Source organism: Balearica regulorum, chromosome 8 (genome assembly GCF_011004875.1).
Source record: "Balearica regulorum gibbericeps isolate bBalReg1 chromosome 8, bBalReg1.pri, whole genome shotgun sequence".
Lineage (NCBI taxonomy): Eukaryota > Metazoa > Chordata > Aves > Gruiformes > Gruidae > Balearica > Balearica regulorum.
This window is the reverse complement of record NC_046191.1, coordinates 22,194,557-22,211,925: the sequence shown is the minus strand read 5'-3', so window position 1 is coordinate 22,211,925 and position 17,369 is coordinate 22,194,557. Positions and strand designations below refer to the sequence as shown.

Here is a 17,369-nt window from a genome sequence, read left to right as displayed (position 1 = left end):
CACAAATTGCACAATATTAGTGTTCTTATTCAGCATTATGTGCAGAAATTAAAATCTAAGCCAGCAGGTTAATTCTTGACATCAAGCAAAGGTGATCCAATTTAGCGGAAAGATCTCATACTCGTTGCTTTCCAAACTCACTGAAGTAGAGTTCACCTCTATGATTACAGTTGAGTAACACATTCGGAATAAAAAGCTTTGAAACAAAACATGGACTATTATGGTTTGGTGGGGGAAAAAAACCCAAAATATCCACAAGTGTTACACTCTCAAGGTATTTTACAGTTTGCAAGCAGTGTTATCACATCCTATGTAAAATTCACTCTGTAATTTTGGCCAGAAGATTAACTATGCCAACATATACAATCAGATTACTTTAGGAGAATAGGGCAATAAGGGGCTTTCCTCTACTTAAGAAATGATGTGGTTTTTACAGGGAAAAAGGAAGGCTGTGAGTAGGAAGTGTGAAGGAAATCCTCTGTTCCTTTTCCTATATGGATTTAGAGGATACAAAGAATACGAGTCCTTGGGTAGCCTTAATACTGAAAGTTTTTGCACTTAAACTATATACATTAACTCAAAATCTTTCCAAACAGCATTTCTGCCTCCCCAGTGAGAACTCAGGGTCTGAACATCAGCTATAAAATTTCCATATCAGACTTTTCCAGTATATAAAAATGAAAGTGGAAAAAATGGGGAATTTAAACTGAAATGCTGCATAAATTAAGACTTTTACCCTAAACCGGTCTTTCATGTTCATGTGCATATGTGAACATGAGTAATTGCCTTTTCTTTCATAGACTGAAACACTTTCATGGGTGAAAGTATTTGGGTAACTATTTACATTTCCAAAAATGTTCCTAATGTGCAACTTCTTTAACCTATAAGCAAAGAATTTCAGAACGTATATTTTTATGCCCCACACACTAGAAAGATTATTTTTTTTTGTTTTCCCCAGTGAACAGTGATCTGATGCATAGGTGTATCTATCAATCACTTGTGTGTATATAATTATAGATGGTATTACAGTGGCACCTACATATTGTTTCATTTTTCTCTGTCCCTTAGAAAACAATAATGTGCTGAGGAAACCTTACACTAGAGCTCTTGGTTGCCTTTCATTTTAAAATTCTAATTTTGTCTAAGTCTCAGGGATAACATTGTTTGTAAAAGTCAGAGGTTGGAAACAAAGACTGAGCTGCAGGGTAAAGGACTCCCCTGAGCTAAGTCCATAATAAAAACCTCTTCTCTCCAAAGAGTGAGACCACCACCATAGTTTTTAAATTATGTGCCCAATTTACAAATAAAATGCATGGAGGACAAATCAGGGAACTGAAAACTCATATCCTCAGTTACAATTCTGTGCCAAAATCTAAAAACCAAAGAACAATTATTATTAAGCAACAATAAGCATCCCTTTCCCATGTGTCAGTCACCAGAAGCCTCCAAATACATCATCAAAAGATCTCTTTTCCAGCATCCGAGACCTTAAATATTCAATTTAAATCCAAAGTTCAGTGAATGAACAAACTGTGTATTCCCAAATGCATAGGCTTCCAGTCAGCTCAGCAAGAACTCTTTATTTAGATGCATTGCTGCAACTTAAACTTTATTTTGGATTTTAAGAAAATAAGGTTTATATGTAAAAGTTGCTGAGGTTAGGCCTCCCTCCTTCCCTTCTCTCCCTTTGCAGTAGATTGCTATCATCAGGAGAAGAATATGAAAGCAGATTTGTAGTAGAGCACAACACACTGCAGGTGAAAATGTTGGATTCTGTATTCCAAAAGCTTAAAAAAAATCACTTTTCATTCATGAATTATGTATTTGCCTAGGCTTTTGCATCTAATGATATCCTGAAGTAGAGATGGTAAGGATACGCACTGAATAATAATTTGTACATGAAGTGTTATGGCACTTTTGAATCTGTGCCAAGTTGAAAAGGTCACTTATTACTGCTATCCATATCATAGCTTCACAGATGTCTACTGCCAGCAGACTAGTAGTGATGAGATACTGACTTAGTCTAGCAGCTCTACGCCTAATGCATACGTGTTCAGTGTGTGATTAATAGCCTCTGAGAAATGAATGCCTTTTCTGTGCTTGCGTATGTACTGTATGGCCTGAATTTTTCCACCTCATTCTGTACAAATTACACAAAATCAGCACTACCATTCTTATGAACCTTCTTCTAAAATTATAAATAAGGATCAAAATAATAATAAAAAAAAAGCTGGGGAAAAAACAAACCAAGGAGATTTTAACGACCTTCATATATAATCTTTTTCTGTGCCATCTATCCAGCTATACTTTTGACTATTGATAAAGTAGTATCTTTAATGGATTGCTCTTATGACTCCAATAAAAATTAAAAAAGCACTGTCAGGGAAAAGAAGCTTGTGTCAAGTTATAACAAGATTATTCAGCGTTTTTTGCAAGGGATGTGCAGAAAGTAAGACCTATCCATGTGAATGTGTTTATGCTTTGCAGTAGTTCCCCAGGTAGCATGACTGCAATGGAGTTTTCCAATAGATTCTCTACGTAGCAGCTTACATTGGAAACACCTGGAAAAAATGAGTGGTTTGGGTTGTGCCCTCCGCACACCCACCCCAAAACTATGGAAGGCCTTATAGAATGGTTCTGTTGACCCTGTGTTGGTTGTTCACAGCTCTGTCTCCTGCCCCAGCACATTTCTGTTTACAGAAATCTAGCTGCACGGAGTAATATTTAGGGACAAATGTAGATAAAACGTAGAATAAAGAGCATTTCTTACTCAGTTTCATAAAGTAACATATGTCCTTACTGTGCTGCAGAAAGGATGGCTTGTAAATACAAATAAAAAATTGTAAGCTGCTTATATGACGTGAACCATGTAAGTACCTAAAAAGGTATCAGTTTAACGCCTCTGTAAGGTAGTGATATTATCCCTATCCAACAAATGAGTGAAAGCCCAAAGAGACTAAGGCAGTTCCTAAAAACATTTACAAAAGTGATGAAGGACCATAAGCTTGTACATGTCAGTGGAACTAGCATGCCTAGATCATGTTAATTAAGCTTGCAATGTGGAGTAGAAAAGATGTGAATATTTAGAAAATATAGATTTAAATGCATTATTCATGGTCATACAGGAATTTCAGGTGGCAACTCAAGGAAACCATAATTCCAAGACAACATCCTGAGTGCTGAAACAAAACATGAGGTAGTTCTCCAACAAAACAATATTGAGGAGCAGTTATTATAAGCAACCTAATTTATATTCTGCAAAAATCCTACTGAGCTAAGAGGATACTTTTCACTGTCTTATGAAAGAAAGGGCTAAAATAAGCAACTAAAATAAGGTACAGCCAATTAAGGTGGAAGTAATAATTGAAAGCATGTAATGTAACCATAAGCAAAAGTAGGTTAATCAACCAAAAAATATTTGAATATTTTTTTTAATATCACTTGCTTCACTGAATGCTTTCAGTGTTCTTTAAGAGTTTAGTTGACCCTCTGCTTCATAGCTTCCTAATCATACAACCCTTTATGATTTTCTAATTTAAAGTAATGAAAATGCTACAGTAGCATCATTATGGTTTTTTAAACATACTTTTCGATTTTCTCTTGGGCCCTAAATCACATGCCATCAATCACAATCATCAACCACTGAATGACGCTCTACTTTGACTTACACTACCTTTAATAACATTCCAGGAAAACATGATCTGTGCAATATGTTAAAACTTATTTTAACATTATTCCGTTACTTTATTTAGGGTCCACCTGGCTTGCCTGGCCTGAAAGGAGATCCAGGTTCGAAAGGAGAGAAGGTATACTTTATTCATTATTTGCGCCTTTGTAATTTTGATCCAGTCTAAAAGTCTATATAAAATTAGCAGAAAGAAACACTAGGGTTTTTGTATCAGCAAGCAAGACAACTTACCGTATCTATCAATCAGTTTCCCACAGCCTTAATAGTAATCATGAAGTTTTAAGCTACATTTTATATCCTTGAGATACACAGAAAGGAACCACAGTGCCTGTGTGGTAATCTATTGACCATGTGATTCTTCCTTGCAATGAAAATCCCAAAGACATTGATGTAAAGAGAACTGTTGGTTTTACAAAACCAGAGTAAGTAGAAATAAAAACTATTCAAGATTTTTATTTTAAAACAGCAAAGTGTAAATATTTAACAGCTATAATACTTTCTTTCGAAATAATAGATTGAGACATCCGGGTAGCATTTTCTAAATGAGTCCCAACAATTTATTGATTGCTTGTGTAACAGAGAAAATCTGTATAGAGAAAGGGACATGAATATGATTATATCTTGTGAATTTCAGTTTTTGTTTATGTGCTTGGATCAGCTGTTTATACAGCTATATTACATGAGGGAAAAAATGTGCAACCTCTGATATGCTTATAGCATCTAAATGTGAAAGTTGGTATGAAATTTGTACCCACAGGTATCATTATTTCTGTATCAGTTTCAGTAAGGACCATGTTGCACTTAGATCTGTTTCACTGAATAAGCGGTCACAGCTTGCAAATAATCTCCAAGTCTGAAGGGCAACTAACAACAATGAATATGCTTTCAGAATAATTTGTTTTCAAGTTAATTGTGGACTAGCAACACTGATGTTATTTGAAAGCTCTAACTTGTGTGTTTGCAGAGCACATTTACTTTATATACATTGAGTTTTAACTATATTTTCTCCTATCTTGTTTAGGGACATCCTGGTTTGATTGGCCTGATTGGACCTCCAGGAGAACAGGGTGAAAAAGGTGATAGAGGTCTTCCTGGCCCACAGGGATCTCCTGGAGCCAAGGGTGATGCAGTGAGTAAAACATACCTGTGTGTTCATTCAAGCTCCGTGCAAGCAAAGGGTACATAGTCCAGTCTTTTTTTCAAGAGACATAAAGTCGCTATAACCATTTAACACCCAGAGCCTCCTGCTAGAGGTTAAAACTTTCCTAGGCATTGTACAAACACAGTGAAGTTAAACAGCTTAAAACAAGATCACAGAGTGTTTCAGAAGATGAAGGAAACACATTCACCTAAGTTAGAGACGAGATAAAACTAGCAGCACTAATCACATGATGTTTAAGCGCACTACCCAAAGTAGCTTCCTTCTGCCTAGTTATTAAGCTATGTTTTAAGGCACTATGTAAAACGTAAGATTTCCAAGCCAATCTGAAGGGGAACACAGTTGTGACTATAAGTACTGCAGCATAAGAGCAAATACAAGCAACTCAAACTGTCAGATAACATTTTAAACTTACAAACTAGTTTGGACCCTAGCAAATGGCCTAAATCAAAACTCATCAGGGTTGGATGCTTTGTAGGACTACCTTTTTCATAGATATGCATTTTTTTAATCCAGTCCAGGATGTAGAATACTTTAGTTCTGTACTTATTCTCTTATTCTTTCTTAGGGAATTTCCGGTCCTGCAGGTCCACTCGGACCCCCTGGTCCTCCTGGTTTACCTGTAAGTAACTCCATCCAGTCCTCCTGTTCAAAACACTCCCGAGTTGTGTGGAATATACTCCAACTATAGTTATATGTTCTTGCCCATAGGGTCCCCAAGGTCCAAAAGGTTCCAAAGGATCCAGCGTGAGTAATTCTCCATTTTTTTTGTTCTTTTACTTAACTGCTGTGTGTGTTATTTTTTAATATTGTGTAGCATGGTCAACACTGCATTTCTTTCTTTGCTTTATAGGGTCCTGCTGGTCAAAAGGGTGACAGTGGGTTACCTGGTCCACCCGGTCCTCCAGTAAGTAAGAACTTGTATTTGACATGCATGCACATTACACTGACGTGATGATCCTGTTTTGACAAGGGTAGAAAACACCATTTGTGAACTTGCAGATAAGGAAAATATTGATGATTGAAAATTCATTTTGCAGGAGAAACAGATCCACCAGACACAGAAATACATTGTCTGCACTGAAAAAGCCATTAGAAACTTAAAAAAACCCCAACATACCCCACAAACAAACAAACAAAAAAAACCCCTCGCAATAATTATTTAATGTGTTACATTGAAGCACAGGAAATGGAATTATTTTGGTTACCCTCTGTTAATACTCTTCTGTTTCTACTATTTCTTTTTCATATCATAACATCTAAAATGAAAACAGTCCAAATCTGAATGAAGTGTTTCAATTTCTTGAAATGCAATACCGCTTTATAGACCCCAAGTGGAATTTTAAAGTTTTATCATAGGAAACATCCACAGCTTTCATTTGCCATAGGCTAAGCCTGTGCTTGAGGGAATTGCTAGGGATAAAGAGAAAATCACAAGTCTGTTCTGCACACTTAACTTATGTGAGGGCAGTACGCTCTTCCCCAAACAGCAATGTAGTGGGAAGAGTTCAGAGCACAACAATGGTTTGGCCTTCTACAATCATGTTTTTCTGCAAGTAAATCAAAGCACATAGACATAAATTTGAAGGAAATAAGTGAGATAAGGAAATAAAGAATTTGAGGAAAGGCTATTCAAAGCATCCCCAAGCCACATTCTGTGGTCTTCCTCTGTGTGTTTATGCAGCTGAAAAAAAAACAGAAAAGTTAACCAGATATGTTGTTTTCCACTCAGGGTCCTCCGGGTGAGGTAATCCAGCCACTGCCAATCCAGTCACCCAAAAAGACAAGAAGATCTCCTGATTACATGTTATCTGATGCTGGTGATAATATTCTGGATTATTCTGATGGCATGGAAGAGATCTTTGGTTCACTGAATTCACTGAAGCAAGACATTGAGCATATGAAGTATCCAATGGGCACTCAGAATAACCCAGCCCGAACTTGCAAAGACTTGCAACTCTGCCACCCGGACTTCCCAGATGGTATGTTAATATGGCATGACAAAGGCAAACAACACCGAAGTTATGATCTGCTAAGATACTTTGGCAGAATAATTAATTATTGATAGAAGGTTAATATAGTTGCTTAATAAATACAGTCTCATTAAATCTATTTTTGCACATATAAAAGTTTATAAAATGTAAGAGATGTTGTCTTGGTAAAAGCCAAAATTCTTTAAATACATAACCTGATCTGGTTTTAGATTTAAAACTTTTTCAAGTGCTACATAAAGACCAGTTATTGCTTTGAAAGGTGGGCCTTGCATTTCTAGAACTATCCAAACAGGAGAGGGATGAAGGATTGATGCTACTTAGATCAATGAAAAGTAAAACCACCAATTTCAGCATGCTGGGATAGCTAATAGCTTCTTTTAAAAGAAATGAGGATTATTTTAGTTGCTGTATACTTTATCTTAGCATAATAATAAAAAATAGCATTGGTATTATATGAGATTTATTGATTATGACTGTCAAAAAAATTACTATTCTTTTACTCTTAGCAAATAGACGTGCAAGATTCTCTGATACTGTTTAATGCTAATAAGTACTAGCTTAATAAAATGCAGAGTAGTATGAACAAGACACTGTGTTCTGAAGAACTATCTAGATTTAATTATTCTTTGTTGTTTTCTTTTTTTTTTTGTAACTGAGTTTACCCCTCTGGAAAGGTTTAAATGAAGGTCAACCTTCACAGAGTTTTCATCCTTTCATATTTTTTTCAATCGCAATGAATATTTTTCCCAGTTCAAACCAGTATTTTCTGGTTTTAAATGAGAAGAAAAATAGATTTTGACAGTTTAATAATATTTTATTGCCTTGGCTCTAGATATATAAAAACAGATGATTGCCTTGAGGAGTAGTTAAGGAGTATATGTGCTATATGAAAAGTACATATTTTACAATTCAGTACCTCCATAATAATGTTTTTATAGAATACATTCACTTTCTTTGTTTACCAGTATTTGCTTATTATTTGGAGCTTTCTTCATATCAAACTAATCTTATTTTGGTTAAAACAAAAGTAAATGCATTCCTTAAAATACAGAATTCTCCAGGGACAAGACTTATAGGTATGAAAGACTGTTTTCAATAAATACAGCCTGAATCTACAGAATTTTAAAATACCATAAATGCTTTGCCTATGCCCTGTATTCAGAAGACAACTGGTGAAAGGATTTGAAAACCTCTTTGAAACCTCCACCATTTGCTTGAAATCAGATTAAAACAGTAGTGTCAGAAAGTCATTTGCTGTCTTGCTGTGAAACTAGCTGGAGATAAGGACCCACATCACAGAAATCATCATTATAAGTAGAATGAGAGATTTTACAAAGTGCTGATTTTTAATGGACCTTGGATCGACTGCGGCTCTCTTTCATCCCCAGCCTTCATTCACCCTAGCATTGTAGGGCCTAAATTCTCAATCATACCAGTCTGGTAGGACTGCTGAAACGATGGGAAGCCTCATGCAAGTTTTAACTGTCTTTCCCGCTATGTCACCTAACCAAGGTGTTAAGGTGTTTTTATCAACTAAAGCAGCCTGAAGTTTCACTAGTGTTGCAGCTTCATAAAAAGTAGTAAAATACATCTTTGCTTGAGGTATATCTCTCTCAATGGAAGCTTTAGGTACTTGTGCCAGCTACAACCTCACCAAGCCCTGTGTGACCATCTTTTTATGTAGATAGGTATGCAGATGACTCCAGATTTTGCTCTCTGACCTAAGCTGTAGCTTATTTCTGTCTAAGGCTGCCTCTGCTCTATTTTTGAGAGGGCTGTCACCACAGGTGCAAACTATCCTTCTAGGTGAAATACTGAAGTGGCCAAATTGTTGAGACCTGGCAATGTGTGTTTCACACATAATGTCCTTCCTCTAGGACTGAGGTCTCCGCAGTTCCTCCAAAACCTCAGCAGTATCCTGCAATGGAGTCATGGTTTGAAGTAAAATTAGACAGAAACAAAAGGACGCAGATAAAAATAGACTTTGATCCTGGTCTTATCTTTCATAAACAATAACAGCAGCAACAAATCACAAGGCAGAAAAGAAGGGGTTGCTTTCTCATTACTCAGATAAAATAACTGCTACAAACTTTGGAGGACCATTAGGCAGCAGTAAACCCTGGATCTTACCAATACCATTTCTACTATTAAGGCAAATATTTTCTCATTTGTTTAAGGGGAATATTGGATTGATCCTAACCAGGGCTGTTCTGGAGACTCCTTCAAAGTGTACTGCAATTTCACAGCAGGTGGGGAAACTTGCATCTACCCAGATAAGAAATCTGAAGGAGTAAGTACCAATCTGTGTTTTCAGTTGGCTGTTGACAGATCCTACTATGCTGTTGCAATGTTGAACTAAACAGGATAATTACACTGTCACATTTTCGTAGATCTGTCTGATTACATTGAAATTTGCATAAATCTGAATGAAGTGGTAAAATGGTACATAGAGTTAACCAACAGCATTTTCACTCTTTTGCTTAGGTAGGGAATCTATGTGCCTGCTTGCTAACCTTTCACTGCATTTCCAACTGCAACATAGCTGTGCAGCCAGTTAAAGTGCATAATCTAGCATTTGACACCTAAAAGCTAAACTCTTACTGTGTTTCTCATTGGGTTCATTTATATCTATTCATTTATACCTATGCAAAGTAGATGTAAAACACTACGTATTAACAGTGTCCTCACTCATTGTTATAAATTACCTCTGATGGGACATAAGGTGTAGAGGAAGGCTTTATAAAAGCTTGCCTAAATAAGAGAGATCTATCAGCATCAACGCCAGTGAAAACTAATTTAGACACTCTTCACAGGAACGCTGTATACCAGCAGATTACCTGAATCTTAACAGATGACAACAGTCTCCCTTAAATAGGACTAGCTCTCTTTATAAGCTATAACCCTAGATTCCATTTAAAGTCACTAATTTGAAGGCATTCCATACCAGAAAAACATCCTATTTTAGAGCTTTGAAGAGGGTGAGATCTCAGAAAAAAGAACCATTCTTTACTATCTGATGTGAAATTTGTCCCAGGTAATGTAAAACCTTCATGTCTATTAACATGTGTTTTAAATACTTCTATCTCTGCTGTTTTACCACACAGGTTAGAATTTCGTCGTGGCCAAAGGAGAATCCAGGATCTTGGTTTAGTGAATTTAAGCGAGGCAAACTTGTAAGTTGTCACTGCAACTTAACAGTTATTCGCAAACAAAGTACATGTCAACAGATCCCAAAGAATTTTATAAATATTTATATAACAAAAAGACTTTTCAGACCCAGCCTTTTTGCCCTAAATATTAGAGCAGCTATAACGCTTCTTGCCACTGGACAGCAGGAGCCTGCTCTGTGTATTGCCCCACAACAATCCCAATGGTCACTTGCACAATTGATGGTGAGGATCTGGTTTCTGGTAGACCACACATCACCGCTGAACCATAGTAAAGCAGCTGGAGCACATATCCCCTGCCCCATTCTAGGTAACTGGAAATATACTGAGTATGCAAAGGTGAGACCGCAGGCTGACATAACTTTATCATTAACTAAAAACAGATTCCCAAAGAGATTCTGCTGGTTTACACAATATGGTAGGAGTAATTATCTGTCTTTCCCATTAGAATAAAGCTAAAATATGTAGTTCTTCATCCTAAATATATTGCTACAACACAAAAATCTATTTCCTGAGTCCTAGCTTTACTGAACTTTAAAACTCCATAAAATGTTATGTGTTAGTTGATTTTTTTTTAATTAAGAACCGTTATGTGGTTCTTTTGTCAACAATAATTTTGTTTTGCATTTTAACAAAGGAAATAGATAAATATTCATGTAACTCCTTATATTTTGCAGCTTTCTTATTTGGATGTTGAAGGCAATTCCATTAATATGGTCCAAATGACGTTCCTTAAACTACTGAGTGCCTCTGCCAGACAAAATTTCACTTACAACTGTCATCAGTCCGTAGCTTGGCATGATGCATCATCTGACAGCTATGACAAAGCACTAAGGTTCTTAGGATCGAATGATGAAGAAATGTCTTATGACAACAATCCTTACATCAAAGCTCTTCATGATGGCTGTGCAGTAAGTAGAGGTTCAGAAGAGTCTTCACAAAACCAACCTGTCAGTTAAAGTAGAAATCAAACAAATTCATTTTTTCATGGCTTTCTTCTGAGAAAGCTTTCTAAACACTTTATTTTTAATAGACTGCCTTTTAGTAGATTTTTAACTACAGTACACTAGTCCCTTATTTAATTTTCATATATGCACAAAAAAACCCCAAAACCCAAACCATAAGGCAAGCAACAGAAATGGAACAAACCTGGCATGGATACAGGCTGTCGGCACCAACATGCTGAAACTAGACTATCTGCTAGTATGAGCACAGTATAAGAGATGAACAGAAGCAGCAAAGCATAATCAAGGGAGGCAGCCCATCAGCAGAATATATTGATACTCAGAGTAAAGGCATATGCAGACAGAATATTTAGTGAATACAGTAAAAACATGTATGAACCAAGCTATATGTATATACCCAAACACAGTGAATTAATTGCATAGTTTCATATGTGGCTTTGTATTTCCTTTTCTCATTTTTCGGTAGTCAAAGCCAGGTGAACTTTGTGGATTGTACCTTTCAGAATCCTCTCTTAGCTTTGCTAAAATCCCTGGAGCTGTCCAAACATCCATCATCTCTCTGACCACCTCTCTAGCAGGGTCTTTGTAGGCATGGCAACTGTTACCTCTTTTCAGAAACAGAATGGTGTACTGAACACTTTGAAACAAAGACATCAAAGGAGCAAGTGACAGTTGAAGCCTCATTAATTATTTTGGGTATGGGAGCATTTTGAATGCAGTTCCTGAGAAGTCAGTCATAGAGAATCAGAGAGCTGAAAGTGCCAGGATACATACCTGGCTTTGAGACAGATGCAGCTTAGGTAGATGCAGAGTCTCCTCCCCTCACGAATGAGATTCTTATACGTAACTGCTTCATGTCAGCCTTTCTGTACGTCCTGTGTATTTATTTTGCTTTTGTTATGCACAGTGGGTGAGTGTAGAGCTCCAGAGAGAGATGGAATTGATTTAGGGTGTAACTGTCACTAAACTGAGAATGCCCAGATCGACCAACTTGGATGCTCATCTAAACTCCAAGAACCTGGCATAGCTGAAAGGGATCTCAGCAAGATGTAAGAGCCAGCTGAACGAAGTGCAGTCCCGACAAGTAACATGATGACTTGGCTGGATGATATTTAGAGGAGGTAGAGAGCCTTTGTTAGGAAGTAAGGGTGTGCCTTCAAACCTGAGTTCTAAGTGCATCAGTTGGCAGTCCTGTCAGACTTATACTTTCTTTCATGTCCAAACAGCTGCTGTAATATTTTGTGAGACAGTTACAGTCTTTCTTCTTAGACATGGATCTTTCTTCTCTCTTTCAGAAGTAATTAGTGATTTCTTCACAAGGAAGACATGTGCACTGCTATGAGAATATTGATATTATTTATTAAATGGTATAGATGTGAACTCAGAATTCTCTAAGAAACATTTAATGTCTTAGATAATTTTTCATTTGTAGGCCTATTTTAGTAAGTCAAAAAGCTATGGGCCAATCTCTTTCTAAAATCAAAAACATTCCATGTCCCATTTTTAAAATAAAATCCTAAGAAAATATAAATTTTAGAGTTTTTAATATCTGGTGCATGAGGGGGCAATAATTTATAAATTCCTCACTTCAGAGACAACCTATGAAGATCTACAGCACCTGCTTACTTCTCTGAGATATAACCATGTTTGCTTTTTTGTTTTTTTGCTTCTTTTTTAACAGTCAAGAAAGGGCTATGCAAAGACGGTGATCGAAATCAACACACCCAAAATAGACCAAGTGCCTATAGTTGATGTGATGATCAATGACTTTGGTGATCAGAACCAGAAGTTTGGATTTGAGGTCGGTCCTGTCTGCTTCCTTGGTTAAGCTTAAGATAAAATCAGATCAACAAAAATGTTGCACTTTGGTGCTACCAACCCACTTCATGCCACATGCAAGTTTTGAATAAGGATGGCATAGAAAATATGTCTTGCTGTGTATGTATGTTTTATCTAGAAAGTAATTGTTGCCCTTGTAGGGCCAGAATCACATGACTTAAACTTATTTTGCAAAGATGCTGTGGCACAGACAGACAACAGAGGGCTCACTTTAGGAACACCCCCCTTTGGATTCCTTTGGTGCTGTAAAAAAAAACAAAAAACAAACAACATGGTGCTCCTTCCATTACAACAAAAGGTGTTAAGAAAATGTTTAATAAACTGTAATTATTCTATGTACAGTACTACACTGTTATTTCTCTGTCCATTTCCAAAACTTGCATGTGTCTCTGAATTGCATCTGGCTCTTACTTTATAATTACAAAACTACATTGTCAATACTGTGTATGTATTCTGAAAAAATAAAGCTGTAATTGCCAGTGAAGCCAATTCCATTTCTGATTAATAATAAAATCCCTTTGTATATATTGTTGTTGAAGAGCTTTGTTATTTGAAGTCGCCAACAAAACTTAAGGTGGCAAAACTGGAAGATCCTGAGCAGCATCTTTTCTGATGATATCACTCTGTGATGATGAATTTCAATACTGAAAGCACCTTCAAAGGTGCTGTGTTCCATGGTGCTATACCTCAGACTTTTTCTTTTCTTTTCTAATTCCAGAATTTCATAAGATACATGTACATACCTAACATAAACAAGTTTGTATTTTTGGGTGGGGAAAATATGTAAGAAAAGAAAAAAAACAACTTCTGTGTAAGAGATCTGTTAAAAATTTGTGTAAAATAAATTAGTCATATAGCTTTCCTTTTTTTTTTTTTTTTTTTTTTTAACATCTCATCTGAATTTGTTTCCATTGTGCTTATTTGGTCTGCATAAATATTAAAACTGGATTCTAAACAGTTATTTATGGATTTTTGCAGTGTTTACTTAGATTTTTATGTAAGCAATGATGGATGTTTGCTTCCTGAACTGGATACTAAAAGTTCTACAGAATGGTCCTATACAATATTTGCCCATCCCATTAATATGAATTATTTTTTCCTATTATTTCACCTAAGGCCAGGGATGCAATATGTCTAGGTCATGTGATTCTACATAGTTGCTAAGCAACATACGAGGGGACTGCTTCTTCCAGAGCTGTCTTGGACCCAAACTCTTCCAATTTGCTATTCAAATCTCAGCAAAAAAAAGTTGGTTTGGCCTTCCCTCTGAACATTTTATTCAGGTAGTTGGAAGTAGAAATTACATTTTAGCCTTACAACACAAATCCTTTTGTAATTATTTTTCATAATATATGTAAGACTTGAAAAGAAATGTTTGTTTCTATTTCTTATAAATTGTTAAATTAAATAGTACTAGTTTCTGCTGGCTCATTTCCAACTGGTATTTTCTTATGCACGTTTATACATGTAAAAGTGAGATTTCAGAAGTCAACTTCTTGCTGTTCATATTTTCTTTTATTTTTGAACCAAAGTTTGTAACTGTCACCTCAAAGAGGAAAATACAAATTTTATTAATAAAATCAAGTCTTGTCTACCTGGATTGGTCATTCCCTTTTTTTTTTAATCTCCAAACCTCACCCACTGTTATTACTCTAACTTCACTCTGCTACCAGACCATCCAGACCCAAAAAAGTTATCTTACTACATGTCCTGGCAAGCACTGGGCAACAGCGCTGGGAAGGGAAGTGTTAATAGAACAGATGCTGGTCTGGCCACTGGCAGTATGCAGCCAGGCAGATAATTTCATATTTAGTTTGTATGGATTTGTAGCTGCAGCAGTCCACATCGTACTATCAAACACAAGATAGGAACCCGATATTCTCTCCCCAGGCCACTCTCTCACAACCTACAGTGTCTGAGTGCTTCACAATCTTGTGTTTTTCCTTGTAGGGTCCCATGAAGTAGGCAAATGACCCTATTCATCGATGGGAGATGGAAGACAAGAACTAGACCAAAACCTAGAAACAGAAGGCAAGAACTAGAAACTGGAAATGGAAGGCAAGAACTAGACCAAGACATAGAAACTACTGGAACACAAAACTTCCAGTACTTTGTTTTAGATAGTGGAACCAGAACTGGTGATGGGTCCAAGCTACAGACATGACATATGTCACCTGGGGCCTCTTCCAAAATGGTTTATATTTTTTTTTAATCTGCTAACTGTTCTTTATGAACTCTGGTTATGTCCACAATAGCTGTGAAAGCAGTTCCAGTAAGTTTGGCAGAGGAGCAGCTACTTTCTGCTGTTCAAGTGGGCTAGGTTAACTTAGGTGCTGAGCTGTTCAACCCTATTTAAAAAAAAAAAAACATTATGGGTCAGGTGCTTTATGGTGATTCAGGTAAAAAAATAAAGATGGTTGTTATTTGGCAGAGGCAGGATTAGGCTGCAGGAGAACGGTGTTTCTAAGAGTGCAATGGTGTATGCAAGAAGCCAAATGAATGCTGATCTTTTTTCAGAATCAAAGTATCTTGCCAAGGTTCATGTTGACAACATCCCAAAGGAGTAAATGAACTTGCATCTGCTACACCTCTCAGGCAAGGACTCATCAGGATTATTCTCTAGCCCTTAAGGCCTTAGCCAGGTACCTTACTATTTATCCTTGTCATGAGACCAACTCAGGAATTATTCTAACTCCTCTTTGTCCATTCTCTGTTTCAATGTGCTGTTCTTGTTCTCTCAAAGCTTCTGATTAAAGGGGGAAATAGCCATTATATATTTTTGCTTTCAAGTAAAAATTATGCTATTTATTTTTCCCTCAACAGAAGTCTCATATTAGCAGTGCTTCAAACAAACAAACCCAACAACAACCAAAAAGCACTCTTCACAACAGAAATTTCACATCAAAATTCATACATTAGTCTTTCTATGACATAAACTAATCAAATCCTAGCTATAAAAACATAAAACCTCAGATTCATCATATACTGTTATAAAAAGCAATACCCACTCCAAAACTATGCAAGCTAAATTCCTTACTCAGCCAAGCTCATAAGCAAACAAGGATCAATATTTTTCACACCGCAAATTAAAAGCCTGTGTAATCACAAAAAGATTGGAATTGCTATATGACATCTGGATTTTACCTCTAGAAACTGACAAAAGAGAACTTGGATGGTCTGTGATCTTGCGGTTTCACCCTACCCAGAGCAGACTGGGCAGTTTTTCTTGAAAGTTTGCTTGGAGCCTCTCTCTAAACAGAGAAAAGCCATACTGGAGATGGTGCATGGTTTCTTCACTGCACAGACAGACGTTGCTGTCATGGAAATGGAGTAAGTAGGCACACAGCAAACACAAGCCAACAAATACTACAGATTGTGGCAATGTTCTGTCCAGAGTAACATGGACATATGATAGATATCTAAATGACAAGCTATGACTGTAGAGGTATAAACTGTCCTCTGTGTGTAGATGTAGAGTTTCTTTTCCTCTCTCTCTCCTTTCCTCTTTCTAATCCAGGATAGGGCAGTATCAGTTTATTATGATTGGCATATCTCTTGGAAAACTTCCTAAATTGTAATGATTTTTTTTTCACTCTAAAAGTGGGTGGTCATTATGGCTAACATCAACAGTCACTTTGTGACACAAAAAGCTACCATCTGTTTCAAAAAATAAGGACAGTTATTTGCTTAAGATTCTTCCCCTTGTGAACAGCTTTGTTTTAATTTTAAAATGAAGCTTCACATGCTAATGACTGGTAGGAGATGCCTTAATAGCAATTGATTTTCTACTACAAGCATAATCATTTTTCTGTGAATGAACATCTATTGTACATGCACCAAAAATAACTTGAAAATGACAAAGACAGGATATTAAATGTCATGTCTATTATATTTACCTGGAAATGTGTCTTATTTGTGTTCCTTTTCTAGGCACATAAATGATCAAAGAGGCTCATTGTTAATTTGGTAAAAAGCAATGCCAAGATTATTGCAAAGGAGCAGACCGCTCTAAAGCTATTTATTCATTGTGTTTTCAATAAGGACATTGAAGATTATTACAGTGAAGAAGGCTGTGAGTGTACAGATACTCAGACATGCTGCTCTAGCCAAAATTTGGCTTGTTCTATTCTCAGCTATGTGAATAAACACTCTGTTCTAATGACAGAGGATGGAGCCAAATCCTGCAATGCTACCATGGACACGTTTTGTCTAGGTTCTTGCAGGAGCTTTGCCAGACCTTGACTTTGTTCCCAGTTTCTCAAGGGTGGAAAAGTGCTCTCTGTCAAAATACATCTAACCTCAGTAAGACAGACAGGAGTTGTTAAGAATTCAGGAGCAGGACTGGGATCTAAGTGTCTTCTCTGCTCCCTGGTATGATCTAAGAAACTATTTTTTTAAGATCAAAAAGATAACGTAGCTAAATCTTGCTGAAGCATAAAAGAACTCCAGCTTGCACAGTGATTAAAATGCTGATGAAAATTAAAATTCAGTCTATCCAATATGCTGCCACTACATTATATGCTACTAAAACATAATTTTATAAATAGGAGATGACTA

At 36.5% G+C, this 17,369-nt stretch overlaps 1 protein-coding gene across 6 annotated transcripts in view; it reads left to right on the top strand.

The window, feature by feature from the left end:
* COL11A1 (collagen type XI alpha 1 chain) overlaps positions 1 to 13,337 on the top strand; it is a 149,850-nt gene extending 136,513 nt beyond the window's left edge. For 5 of the 6 annotated variants that reach the window (XM_075760044.1, XM_075760042.1, XM_075760043.1 and 2 more), the window contains 10 exons: positions 3,753 to 3,806; positions 4,710 to 4,817; positions 5,416 to 5,469; positions 5,559 to 5,594; positions 5,701 to 5,754; positions 6,580 to 6,829; positions 9,019 to 9,131; positions 9,946 to 10,014; positions 10,686 to 10,919; positions 12,655 to 13,337. In XM_075760044.1, the coding sequence (XP_075616159.1) occupies positions 3,753 to 3,806; positions 4,710 to 4,817; positions 5,416 to 5,469; positions 5,559 to 5,594; positions 5,701 to 5,754; positions 6,580 to 6,829; positions 9,019 to 9,131; positions 9,946 to 10,014; positions 10,686 to 10,919; positions 12,655 to 12,801 (1,119 nt within the window). In that variant the 3' untranslated portion in view covers positions 12,802 to 13,337. The remainder of the gene's footprint in view (positions 1 to 3,752; positions 3,807 to 4,709; positions 4,818 to 5,415; positions 5,470 to 5,558; positions 5,595 to 5,700; positions 5,755 to 6,579; positions 6,830 to 9,018; positions 9,132 to 9,945; positions 10,015 to 10,685; positions 10,920 to 12,654) is intronic. The other variant, XM_075760045.1, reaches the window with a different exon arrangement.
* Positions 13,338 to 17,369: the final 4,032 nt, after the last annotated feature.